A 13,914-nucleotide genomic window follows, 5' to 3' on the forward strand; every position below is an offset into this window, starting at 1 on the left:
TTTCGAGTCATCCTCGTATAGATGTACCCGTGGATTCATAAGAAGAGTTGTTGGTTTAGCTCCTAGCATCCCTGTGTCTTGTAAAAGATCAAGAACATACTTCCTTTGCGACAACACAACTCCTTCCTTGCTACGAGCAACTTTGATGCCAAGAAAATATCGTAGCTGATCAAGATATTTGGTAACAAAGTGTTTTTGCAAGAACTGCTTTGTTAGAGCTACCTTCTACTCACATTCACCTGTCAAAACAATATCATCAACATACACCACTAGCACAACTGTACCTCTAGATCCTTTCTTGATGAACAACGAATGGTCCAGCTGAGACCTCGTAAAGCCACATTCTAACACCACTTCAGAGAATTTGTGAAACCAAGCACGAGGACTTTGTTTCAATCCATAGATAGCTTTCTTCAACCTGCACACCTTACCACACTCCTCCTGACGTTCAAAGCCAGGGGGTTGCTGCATGTAAACAGTCTCATCAAGATCCCCATATAGAAGGCATTTTTGACATCCAACTGATATAAGGGCCAATCATAATGCACTGCGACTGACACAAGAAGATGTATGGTCCCCATCCTAGCTACAGACGAGAAAGTCTCAAAGAAATCAACACCATATGTTTGTGTATACCTTTTGGCTACAAGACGAGCTTTGTAGCATTCCACTGAGCCATTGGATAAATACTTGATGGTGAAAACCCATTTGGAGCCAACGACATCACAACCAGATGGAGGATCAACCAAGTCCCATGTCCCTCGTTGTAGTAGAGTCTCCATCTCATCTTGCGTAGCTTGCCGCCACTTCGGGTCAAGTACTGCCTATTGGTGACTAGAGGGAACAAAGTGCACTGACAAGGCTGACACGAACTGTTGCAGGCTACCACCAATATGATCAGTAGAAACAAACTGAGATATAGGATGAAGAGTACACTGTCGTTTACCTTTGCGAAGAGCTATGAGAAGGTCATCAGCCCCATCATAGCCATGAGTGCCATAATCTAGGTTTTCATAAGAGGTTAAGGAGACATTGGTGGAGAGACAGTGGGAGCCTTATGTCGACGGATATAAGTTTGTGGTGGATCTGTAAAGCGACTATTAGGGGGAGACACAGACTCAAGGTGAGAAGGAACCGACTCCAATGGGATGGGAGGAATGGAAAGAGGAACGGAAGGTGACACCTGTTGTGGAGGACAAGAGGAGATGTAATAAGGTTGAGACTCAAAGAAGGTAACATCCGCACTGATAAATTCCTTATGAGTTAAGAGATCAAAACATTTGTAGCCTTTTTGATGGGAAGGATAGCTAATGAAAACACACTTGATGGACTGAGCTGCAAGTTTATCCCTGTGTGTGCTTAGAACATGAACAAAACAAGTACAACCAAACACCTTTGGAGGAATGTGAAATAGTGGTCGATTGGGAAACATTCTTTGGATGAGAAGTTCATTTTGAATAGCTGAGGATGGTAAACGATTGATCATGTAACAAACAGTAAGTATGACATCTCCCCAAAAACCCGCAGGGAGATGAGAGTGCAACATAAGAGTACGAGCCATGTCTAGAAGTTGGCGATGTTTTCTCTCAGCAACCCCATTTGTTGGGACGTGTGAGGACATGTAAACTGTTGTTGAATACCATGATTGTGGTAAAATTGCATTAAGTTGGAGGCTTTGAACTTTAAGGCATTATCAGTGCGAATGCATTTGACAGTAGAAGAAAATTGAGTCTTTATTTCTAGAATGAAATTTTTGAGAATACATATGACATCAGACCTCTCTTTCAACAAAAACGCCCAACTGACTCTAGAATAATCATCAACAATGACTAGGTAATAACGAAACTTAGACCTACTAGCAACCTGACTAGGCCCCCACACGTCAACATGAAGAAGATCAAAAAGACTCTGACTGGATGGACTCACACTTGAAGGAAAACTACTTCGAGTGTGTTTGCCAAGTTGACAAGCTTCGCACTCAAAGGTGTCAAACATAGACATATTGGGAAGAACATGACGCAGCTTCGATGGAGAAGGATGACCCAACCACAGGTGTCATTGATATGGAGTGGGTTTTTGAGACATAAAAATATCTGCAAAATCCACAGATGTCGACAAAAGGTAGACTCCCCCTTGCTCATGACCTCCACCAATCATCTTCCCAGTTTGTAAGTCCTGAAATACACAAGAATTATGGTCAAACATGACATGACATGGCAAACTAGATGTTAGCTACTGTACTGACAATAGGCTTGTAGGAAACTCTGGAGTATATAAAACATTTGATAAACTTAATGAAGGGGAAATTTTAACATCACCACTTCCCATAATGGGAGAGAACCTGCCATCGTCTAATTTAACAAACCGTGGCCGATCAAACTTGGTCAAGGAAGAGAACAAATGCGGCTGACTACAAAATGCCTCGAGGCACCTGAATCAATCATCCAAACTGTACCTGGGTCGTGTGAAACTGAGGAAAGAGCAGAACCAACTATTCCAGACGAGGCAGAGACTAATGTGGAAGATGAAGCAGCTCTTTGAGATAATATATGCTCATACTCTGCCTTATTCAGGCTAAGAGAGAAAGACTCAGATGTAGATGGATTCTCTCCAATGGTTGCTGCCTGAGCCATTCCTGTAGGAAGTAAAGATGAAGTACCTCTACCTGTGGGAGTCTTAGACCCTCTTCCCTGTGAGCCTCCAGATGGTCAACCATAGATATCTCAGCACCTGTCCACAAGATGACCTATTTTCCCACAATGGGTACAGTGAAATCTGCCATGTCCTCTGAACTCTGAACTCTCTACCTATGCCTCTTCCTCTAGAGATAGAGGAAGAACTTGACCCACGCCCATTAGATGCAGCCAATGCTGATGGGAGTGTGTCACTGACAGACTAAGGTAGAGTAACCGCCAGACGACTTAGCCTATTATATGCCTCTGCCAAACTAGGGATATCACTCCCAGTGAGCATTTGTGCCTTTGCCACTGAATATTCTAGAGAAAGACTTGCCAAAAACTTGGAGACCATACTTTGCTCATAATGAGTCTTATAGCACGACGTACATGGAGGCCGAAGGCATTTTAGTAACTCAAAAGTGGCCTTGACTGCTGCAAAATATTGGGCAAACTCATATCACCCTGTTGTAGTTTGTATAGTTCTTCCTCTACCTGGAATACCTTGCTCATATTCTTGTCATGTGAATAAGTCTCACGTAAAAAATCCCACATCTCCTTAGCAGTAGTATAATAGGCAATGGTAGGAGAAATAGAAGAGTCTACACTATTCATGATCCAAGACATAACCATGCTGTTATCCTCTTTCCACGAATTATACTTTCCAGTCTTGATAACTGGTTCATCTTCCTCAAGTAAGTATTTTTTTCGATGTCCAGTGACTGACATCATGAATGACCTCGACCAGATTTCATAATTAAGACCATCCAATTTAACTGTAGAACCGTATGAGAATGGATTGCCTCCAATTTTTAACTCATGAGAGAAATCAGGTTTGAGATTTTCAGCCATTGTAAATCTGTCCACAATAGTTCAGCCGAAAGAGAATATATAGAACAGAATAAGGCTGATCAGAAAAAAAAAAAAGGACTAGCGCCACAACAAAAAAAAGGGACTAGCGCAAACACACTCGAAGCAAGTTTCCTTCTAGTTTGAGTCCAACCAGTCAGAGTTTTTTTGATCTTCTTTATGTTGATATGTGGGGTCCCAGTCCAGTTGCTAGTAGGTTTAAGTTTCGTTATTATCTGGTCATTGTTGATGATTATTCTGGAGTCGATTGAGTGTTTTTGTTTTGAGAGAGGTTTGATGTCATATATTCTCAAAAATTTCATTCTAGAAATAAAGACTTAATTTTCTTCTACTGTCAAATGCATTTGCACTGATGATGCTTTAGAATTCAAAGCATCCAATTTAATACAATTTTACAACAATCATGGTATTCGACATCAGTTTACATGCCCCCACATTCTCAACAAAATGGGGTTGCTGAGAGAAAATATCACCAACTTCTAGACATGACACGTATCTTTATGTTGCACACTCATGTCCCTGCAGGTTTTTGAGGAGATGCCATACTTACTGCTTGTTACCTGATTAATCTTTTACCATCCTCAGCTACTCAAAATGCTATCTCCATCCAATAAACGTTTCCAAATCGACCTCTATTTCAGATTCCTCCAAGGGTATTGCTTGTACTTGTTTTGTTCATCTTCTTGGCCCAAACAAGGATAAACTTGCTACTCAATCCATCAAATGTGTTTTCATTGGCTATACTTCCCGTAAAAAAAGGCTACAAGTGTTTTGATCCCTTAACTCATAAGGAATTTATCAATGCAAATGTGACATTCTTTGAGTCTCAACCTTGCTACATCTCCACTCGTCCTATTGAGAAGGTGTCACCCAATGTTCCTCTTCCTACTCCTCCCTTCCCATTGTAGTCGGTTCATTCTCACTTTGAGTTTGTTTCTCCTTCTAATAGTCGCTCTAAGGATCCTCCACAAATTTATATCCATCGAGATAAGGCTACCACTGCTACTCCACCAATGTCTCATCAGGAGGTAAGCTCTCATAAAAACCTGGTTTATGGCACTCATGGCTCTGATGGGGCTGATGACCTTCCTATAGCTCTTCACAAAGGAAAACGGCAGTGTACACTGCATCCTATCTCACATGTTGTGTGTACTGACTATGTGAGTAGTAGCCTCGATCAATTCATTCATGCTATGCCTGTTCATTTTATTCCTCCAAGTTATCAACAAGCACATATGGACCCAAAGTGGAAAAAAGCAATGCAAGAAGAGATAGATGCATTGACGTCCAGAGCCACATGGGGTTGGTGGCTCCATCACCTAATTGTAATGTTGTTGGGTCCAAGTGGGTATTCACTATCAAGTATCATTCAGATGGGACTCTCAAGCGGTATAAGACATGCTTAGTTGCGAAAAGGTTTACTCAAACATATGGAGTTGACTTCTTTCAGACCTTTTTCCCTGTGGCCAGGCTTGGGACCATCAGGCTTATCATTTCTGTTGCCGTGCAGAGCGAATGGCCTATGTATCAACTCGATGTGAAAAATGAATTTCTTTATGGAGATCTATCTGAGACAGTGTATATGCAGCAACCACCTGGCTTTGAAAGTCAGGGGGAGTGTTCGAAGGTGTGTGGCTTTAAAAAGGCTATATATGGACTCAAACTGAGCCCTCGTGCTTGGTTTCATAAACTGTTTGAGGTCCTGTTGATGTATGGATTTCAGAGATCTCTATTGGATCATTCCCTTTTTATCAAAAAAAGGGCTTCATGTATGGTTATTCTAGTTGTTTATGTGGATGATATTATTCTTACAGGAGACAATGATCAAGATATTTTTGCTACAAAGAAGTTTCTTCAACAATAGTTTGTAACAGAAGATCTTGGTCAGTTGAGATACTTCCTACGCATTGATGTTGCTAGAAGTAATAAAAGAATAATTTTATGTCAAAGTAAGTAGGCACTGGACTTATTACAGGAGACTGGGATGCTTGGAGCAAAAGCTGCTAATCTCCCTATGAATCCTCATCTACTCCTGCATGAAGATCAATTTGAAGTTGTAGACTCACGGTCATATAGATCTCTCATTAGGAAACTGTTATATGTAACTATCACTCGTCCAGACATAAGTTTTGTAGTGGGATGTCAGAGCCAATTTATGGAGAAACCGAGGAAGGTACATTGAGAAGCAGCCATGATGGTTCTCAGGTACTTAAAGTCATCTACAGGGAAAGGGTTGTGGTTGGTTTAACTTTTGAAGTTGAAACTTTTAGTAATGCTGACTATGCCAACTCAGTAGAAGATAGAAAGTCTACTACATGATTTTGCATCTTTGTAGGAGGCAATCTTATATCATGGAGAAACAAAAACCAAAATCTGGTGGCTAGGTCTAGTGCTGAATCTGAATATAGGGCTATGGCCTAAACTGCTGCAGAAATGACTTGGGTTCGGTCTATGCTTATAAATTTGGGGATCTCTGTCATACTTCCAATGAAGATGTATTGTGATAGCAAGACTGCCACATATTTAGCTGACAATCTTGTATTCCATGAGAGGACAAAACATATCGAGGTTGATTGGCACTTCATCAGGGATTTGGTGCAGGAAAGAATTATATCTACAGTGCATGTTTCATTAGAAAACCGGACAACAGACCTACTCACTAAGGCACTACCTATTGGCGAGTTTACGAGAGGTTGTGACAAGCTGAGCACGATTGACAGTTATGCTCCAGCTTGAGGAGGAGTGCTATAATATTAGTTGATGGGTTAGGTAGTTTTATGGAATTTTAAGAAATTTCATGTCTTACTTGTTATCTTTTATATTTCTTGAGGACCCATATGTAATTTTTGTCTTTACTGCTCTCCCTTATCTCTTTTAATCAGATTAGGTTTAATAGTAAAGAACTTTTCTCTCACCGTCTCTCTCTCTCTCTCTCTCTCTCTCTTCTCTTCTCCCTTGGTCTCAAGCAACAGAACTCACAGTGTCTGTATCTGGTTTTGAAGGACATCCTTGTCAAGTGTTAATCTTGAAGGCTGGTTGTCTATTTGATGATATCCTGCTATCAGATCTCTTCCTGAAGATACCTCAGGTAGATTTTAGGTGTTTAGCTAGTCTAACAAGTACTTTTTGTTCATAATCTAGTCCAACAATGTAGTATTATGGAGAATCATTCTTCTCCTTGACGAAAAACTTTGGTGCTACTCAAGGCAAAACATTAGGGAAAATGACTCCATTCTCTAATAGCTATTAGAAATCAATGCTGCAAGTTCTGCAAGGGCCATAGGATCAAATGCCTTAGAAGTAGGTCCATGCCGTCATCAGCACAAAAAAACGGCATCCAAGCGGAACAAGACCAGACTGATAACTCAAAGTAGTCCCTGTTCCGCACAAGCTTTTTCAGCAGAAAAAAAGGTCTAATAGGATTCAGTGTTTGATATAGGCGATAGAGAGGGTACTTGAGTTCAGTAAATCAGTCCCTTAATCTTTCCGTCTTTCCAAGGTTTGTGGTCTTAGTCTAAATAACCTATAGGAAAGGATTGATTCCTGCATTTATGGGTGATGATACTGTTTCTTGTGTTGGCATCAATCCTAGCAGCCTCCTAAGGGAGATGCTAAGAAAACTTTTGCCCATGTCGGAAGGTGTTTTTCTTGTAATCTAGACATCTTTATCTATCTACCTTCAATGTCGACAACATCTTAGTCCAATTGTCGTGCCAAGCATGTGAGCAACATAACTGGAGGCTTTGAGCTTCCATTAATCACTTACTTGATTCTGACATTTTACACTTGCACAGTGCTCAAATAGCCAGTTGATAGACTAGTTGATACTTGTCTAAATCAAGCAGAAGTATTCTGGTAAATTCTTGGGTTTCTATCATGACCTCAGTATTTCACAAGCATTGATTGCATACGACTGGACCTTAAAAAATGAGGTCACACCTAGAAAAATATCTAATTCATTGACATATGCATGCTATATATGCATGCTTCAATGAACAAATCTTGAAGAAATATAGGATTTAATCATGCTAAAAAAAGAAAACAATAATGTGAAGTGGTTGACAGTTAATGTACATATATCTCCTGACTCATCTTTTCAAGCTCATATGCAGTTGCAATATTGATCGTTCTCGCTCCATCTCTTGACTACATTTGCTTTCCTTCTGGGCATCGGCCATTGATGGCCAGCTTGCCAGTTTCTTTCTTGTTGGAACCAGGAACCATATAGAAACTGTCTTATGGATGGGTATTGAGCCCTTGCAGTAGTTGTTGTTGCCACTACTAAGCGAACCCTGAGCCTGTGGCTGTTCCTCATTTTACTTGAAAAATATCCCTTTATAAACATTGAGAGGAAATACTTATGGTTGGAAAATTATCTAATAATCTTAATAATTTTGTTGCTTTATTGTAGGCACCATTTCTTGTTCTTGACAAAATTTTCTGAAAACCTACATAACAGGGTGCTTCCACTGGAGCACTGTAGTTGACGTGGATATGGGTCAGAATAATTGCTTTTCTGGCCTACTCAATTGACCTCAAAGGCTTGACTATTGGGCTGGTCTTAGGATTCTATGCTAGTCTTGGAGAACATTATCTGTCTTGTCCTAGTTCTATTAGATTGTTTTTGTTGCTTAAGTAGTAGGGCTATCTATTAGACTCCTCTTATTGCTTGGCACGTTATGTCCATGTAGAGGAAATAAGAAAGACTTCATGATTATTTATGGTTATATTCATTATTGTATGGTTAACATGATGCTGTTCTTGACCGCTTTTCAACAATCCTTGCGATAATGTCAGTCAGTTTATGTTTTCTCTTGGTAGATATGGCAAACTCTTTCTTACACACATTTCTGAAGAGATAACGGATTCGCCATATTTTTCAGGTGAATTGACTTCATTCCTCTTATTTGCAATGGTATGACATTTTTTATCACCCTAACCATTTCTTATTGATGGTTGCCAGATGGTGTTCCAAAAGAAGGATTAAGAATATCAGATGTGCTTGTTAGAGTTGCCATTTTACAGTTAATCGGAGACAAGGTATGTTGCAAACTTATCATAGTAGAGTTTCATTTCTGAACATTATTTTCTGGTATTTTATAGTAAATGGCTGAAAAAGTGTTAGACCTGTGGATGCTTTTCATTCCTTTTTCATTTATGAAGAAGGTGATTGGAATTTTGAGGAAATGTGATTGGAATTTTGAGGAAACGGCTTTGGGAGCACAGTTATGTGGTTTGCTTACTGAAACAGAAAACTAACTTTTGGCAACCAATGATTTTCATAAAGGTCCTTAGATCAATGTTTTGGATGCACAGCCAACTTGTTAGTGAACATCATGGTCACATGATATTAGGGTTGGAAATCACGGTGCACATCCTGACATATAGTTTCAAAGCAGCCTTAATGTGTTTCCTTTGTTCGACTTCATTTTCCTCTCAGATGAATCATTTTTAAGGATGTCTCAAGACAATGATGGGAGCTTGTAGTATCATATAGTTCTTTGGGGGCTCAAAAAGTTTGAACAAGTTTCGTGCAAAATTTACCTTGAGAGCGTCATCATTACACGTTTTTGTGGCTGGAATTTGTGCTTCTATCTGGGTCTCTGAGCATGAGGATGATTTGCATATTCTTTCAGTTGTCCATAATCTTCTGTATAAGTTCCCTCACCATCTGTAGTTGAAGAAATATTTCCATGGAGTTCCTTTTGGTTTCTGATCATGGTTTGTACAGGACACATGGAAAGTCAGTCAGTGAATTTTGTTGTGACAGCAAAGCATGAGAAATGCTTCCTTTGAGGCCAAAGAGAATGAACTTAAGATATCTCTATGATTATTGTTGAATGTGAGTTTTGAGAGAGAGAAGATTAATTTCATTATCCCTTAATCATACATAATATATGATTAGGGTAAGAAAGGGGCGGCGGCCTCAATTACAAAAAAAAGTCCACAAGAAAATAAAAAATAACCAAGAAAGACTAGTAAGAATAAATAACCCATGCAACTTTAAACAAAAATTACTTAAAAACACCCAACACAATATTATTTTCCAACACTCCCCCTCAAGCTGGAGCATATATTTCTCAATTATGTTACAGCACATGTAACATACGATTGTATATACTATATAGTGAAAAAATCTCACAGATGTACATGCATTACATTGGGTAGACATAGAAATACAATTTGTCATATAGTATGTTTATGTGATATATACACATGAGTCAGATACATGAATGGCTGAACTGAGTCATGATAAAATTCAAATGACTTGGTGAATTTGCCTAGTGTTGCCAGCTTCCTGGTTCTTCATTGCCCTGACCATTTAGATGACCAAGTAAGATAGAACTCCTAAAAGCTAGGCCATGTATGATATTGATGTTGAATGTTTTAATTAATTAAGTAGCAATCAGAATGTCATCCTTTGTCCTACTAGTCGCTATTGGTAATGTTTATATATTTATAAATAATAATATTGAAGATGCATCCTGTCTGGGAATAGATTTTTATGACCTTGAACATCACCTGTAGTAAAACTATTGTCTTTATGATCTTGAACATCACTTGCAGTAAAACTATTGTGTGGGCTATACAGGAAATGTCATTATCTTAAAAAGGGGGAAGTGGGAGTGACTTATAGCTTTCGTTGATAAGAATAGTGGGGTTATTTACTTTCTTATATTTCATGCTCCAAAGCAAATTGCTAGTGGCAGGAAATATTGTACATTTAATTCTTTATTTGGTTCATGTATTCATCAACTTATTCAACCTGGACCTATTCTCTTTTAACTTGATTCCATTGATCTGTTTATGGTTCCAAATTGTTTATCCTTTTGAAGAATGTTTCTTTTTGGTTTGGGGCCTTGCTCATTCAAGAAACCATGGCTTTATGGCCTTTTTCTTATGGTTGATTGCACTTAAGGCTGCGGATTGGGCTGGGCCCAGGCACAGACATCAGCCCAATGGGCCAAGATATATCACAAGCTTTTTTTTTTTTAAAAAAAAAAACTTTTTTTCGTGTTGTTCAATCATCATTGTGTACCACAGTTCCAGTTGCTTAATACACTAAAGGAGCTACCACTCTTCAAGTTTTTCAGGATAGAACTAAAAAACGTGAGGGGGGAGCTTTTCTTCTTGTTTTCTTTTACACTTTTTTCAAAAGGTTTCAATGCAACACTTCAAATTTGAGCACATTCTTCAATGTTAAGGCTTTCATGGAGAACATTTAGTCCTGTATTGATCAGCACTCAAGAAGGCCCCCATGGAAAATTATAAAAAGGGCTCTGATCCTTTTTTTTTAAAAAAAAGAAAAAACTTGTAAGGCTAATTAATAAAAAGTTTATTGGGATGGGTACTGGGAAGCGAGTTCTGGGCCTGGCCAGGCCCTATTAGTAGTGGGCTGGGTAATGGGCCCTGCAATTACCCAATGGGGCTGGCCAAGCCCTTACGACAATTGGGCATCCTAACTACACTAATTAATACAGGCTAAAATGATGGTCGCTACCATATGTTAACTGATATAGCTGACTAGGTTGTGTGAAATGAAACTCCTGTTTGTTTCATTCGTACTCCATTTGTTATCTCCCTTTATGAGCAGCTTTGTTTTAAACTTCTCCAGAATGGAAATATCTTTTAAACATCTCCAGAATGGGAATATCCAAGTTCCTGGAGTTGCATTGATGTGATGTGGAAGCTATGTCACTATCATTTTTGTGTCTTTTGTTCAGGTGAAGCTGTTGTCTGAGAAGCTTGGAGCTCCACTTTTTTCTGAAGACGTCTTGTCACGGTTTCCCGGATTGATGAACGGTAGAGTCTGGAAGGAGGAGCATGATTTGTGCGTACTGCGTGCTGTAATGAAGTATGTGTTGTTTATTCACCGTTGCTAAACTTGTCTTATTTACCATCACTGAATTTCTTTACTGGGAATTCTTGATTTAATCTTTTTTCTACTGCTTCTAATGTCTTACTCTCATGCCAAGAGTCATGTTTCCTGCATTTGCTGGCCAGCAATTGGCTTCCGTGACTTTTTTGTTATTTACATTTCCATGATGATGCTTTTGGCACTTGTGTCCCCAGGCATGGCTATGGGAGATGGCAAGCTATTATAGAGGATAGGGAGCTTGGGATCCAAGAAATTGTCTGCCAAGAACAAAACCTTCCCTATTTGAACAGTTCGACTATGGGCAATGTCCTAGGGCAAGAAGGTGCACATTTTCCTAATTCTGGTGTTACTAAAGCCAATGGTCCCGGGGTTGTCTCTGAAGCAGCTATGGAGGATATCCAAGAAAATACAAAAGGGAATCAATTGCAGCAAGAGAGCTATGTGTTGTCAGAAAGCCAGATTATTCATTTTAGAGAAGTGCAACGGAGACTTGTTGAGTTTGTCAAAAAGAGGGTTATTCTCTTGGAGAAAGCCCTTAGCTTAGAATACCAGAAGACACTTTTTGTAAGTTATGCATTAGATACTTTATTGTGATTTGTTTTTTTGCTTTCTGTTGTTTCCATCTTTATGTGTTTTATTATTCACTGGTTCTTTGTAATCCACTTTTCCATAAACGTAAACAATAAGAAAGCAGGAAATTCAATTGATCTGGAACCAGTGTCTTTCTTGAACGTCCACTTTTATGTGTATGGAATTTATATAATCTTCTTCGCATCAATTACTATGATATGTAATTGTTTCTTCATTAAAGCCTTTATTAGATTCCATATGGAAAGGAAGTTTTTTTCAAATTTCATGAACCCCATATTGAAGCAATATATAATGGACACACTTTTCATGGAATTGTATACAATGCTGAAAATATGTTTATTAAATGAACTGATCTTTTTTCCCCCTTCTCTCTCAGTCTGTCTCTGAAATCGTAATGTGTGTGGTAACATCTCATATTAAGGTGCAACGTGTATGATGTTCTATAGGACGGTTTATCCACTGTCTGAACTAAGTTTTTAGCCACACAGTGGTTCTTCTCCAGACCTTAGTTTTGGTTGTTGCCACTTTCCCAAGTTGTTCCTTCGTGAACTGTGAAACTGTATAATGTGTGGTAATATTTAATATCAAGGTTTTCCATCTCTAAGCCAAGATTTTAGCCATAGGTTGATTACATATATTCTATCCAATCTTTCATTTTTGGCTATTACCATTTTCTTGTTATGGCAGTTGTTTCCTTGTTATGTAGTTTCTATGTTATTGGAGAGAATATAACTAATCGATACTGAGTACAACATAACAAAATATGTGGAGACAAATATGCTACAAATGCAGTACTTGCACATTTATAAGACCGGTTATTGTTCGATATTCTCTAAATACTTAGGTAATAGATGTCATGAACTTAACTTTATGTAGTTTGCTGCTCAATGTACTTAACCTATTTATGGACATCTATATATGTTAGTCTGTACATAAGATTTGATCTTGACATATGCCTTTTCGCCTGAAAAAAAATGACAATAGCTTTTGCTTCTTCTATTGCCTTCATTGGCTTAGATTTTTTTTGTCATCTCTAAATTTTATTGTTGTGACACCTAAGCTTACTATGCTTACTCAACAACTTCTTTCAACTTGTCTGAAATTTAGGATGGTAGGACATGTGGATCTGCCAACGAAGAAATTGAACTTGACCCCAAAGTCAATGTTGAGGCTCCATTGTCGGCAGATACTCCCAGTCCAAATTCTTTTGATGGTGATCTACCTGTGTACAGTTCTTTATCAGTTTTAGAGCCGATTGGTAAGTTTGTTTTGGATCTGTTGGACTGATTGATGTAAAATGATTATTTCTTTTCTACTTCATGCATGCGCCAGACAAATTACATGTGTACCATAGGAAGAACTAAGAACCATTTCAACATTCTCTCTAAAGAAATTTTTTTATAAAGTGAATGCCAAGATAACTCAATAGAGAACAAGGTACTAATCGTGAGCATTGAAAACGTGTGTTTGCTGCACAAAGTTGCAGGGAGTTAAAAAAGTGCATTGTTTGACTCTATTCTTAAGGGTAAAGGACATTTGGAACTAGTTTTGATCCTCACTGCAAGCTGGACGGAAATATTCTTCCAGTCCTTGTGCAGAATATCATTTGTTTGAAAATGAGAGAACCCTAGTAAGGGTGAAAGTTTGCTGCTAAGATAATAATCGTTGGCTTTATTTTTCTCAGTGTACAGCTATTAGGTACAAAAGCGTATTTGGTGTAATATATTATATTCATCGCTCAAATTTCAGATGCTTCAACAGGGCTTATCACCACTCACCAGTCTAGCGTGAAAATTTTGAGAAGTTAAATATTCTGCTGAAAACTTTATAAAATGATGACATGTTTCTGTTCAACATACAGATTGATCTTAATGTACTCAATACACTTTTGAGATTTTA

The 13,914-nt window shown here is 38.5% G+C and overlaps 1 protein-coding gene across 1 annotated transcript in view; it reads left to right on the plus strand.

The window, feature by feature from the left end:
* Positions 1-13,914, plus strand: part of LOC116252405 (CHD3-type chromatin-remodeling factor PICKLE) — a 41,551-nt gene that overhangs the window by 24,960 nt on the left and 2,677 nt on the right. The window contains exons 25-29 of the mRNA XM_031626636.2: positions 8,367-8,428; positions 8,509-8,585; positions 11,270-11,400; positions 11,619-11,988; positions 13,123-13,273. Coding sequence (XP_031482496.1) covers positions 8,367-8,428; positions 8,509-8,585; positions 11,270-11,400; positions 11,619-11,988; positions 13,123-13,273 — 791 coding nt within the window. The remainder of the gene's footprint in view (positions 1-8,366; positions 8,429-8,508; positions 8,586-11,269; positions 11,401-11,618; positions 11,989-13,122; positions 13,274-13,914) is intronic.

This window comes from Nymphaea colorata, chromosome 4, assembly GCF_008831285.2.
Source record: "Nymphaea colorata isolate Beijing-Zhang1983 chromosome 4, ASM883128v2, whole genome shotgun sequence".
Classification (NCBI taxonomy): Eukaryota; Viridiplantae; Streptophyta; class Magnoliopsida; order Nymphaeales; family Nymphaeaceae; genus Nymphaea; species Nymphaea colorata.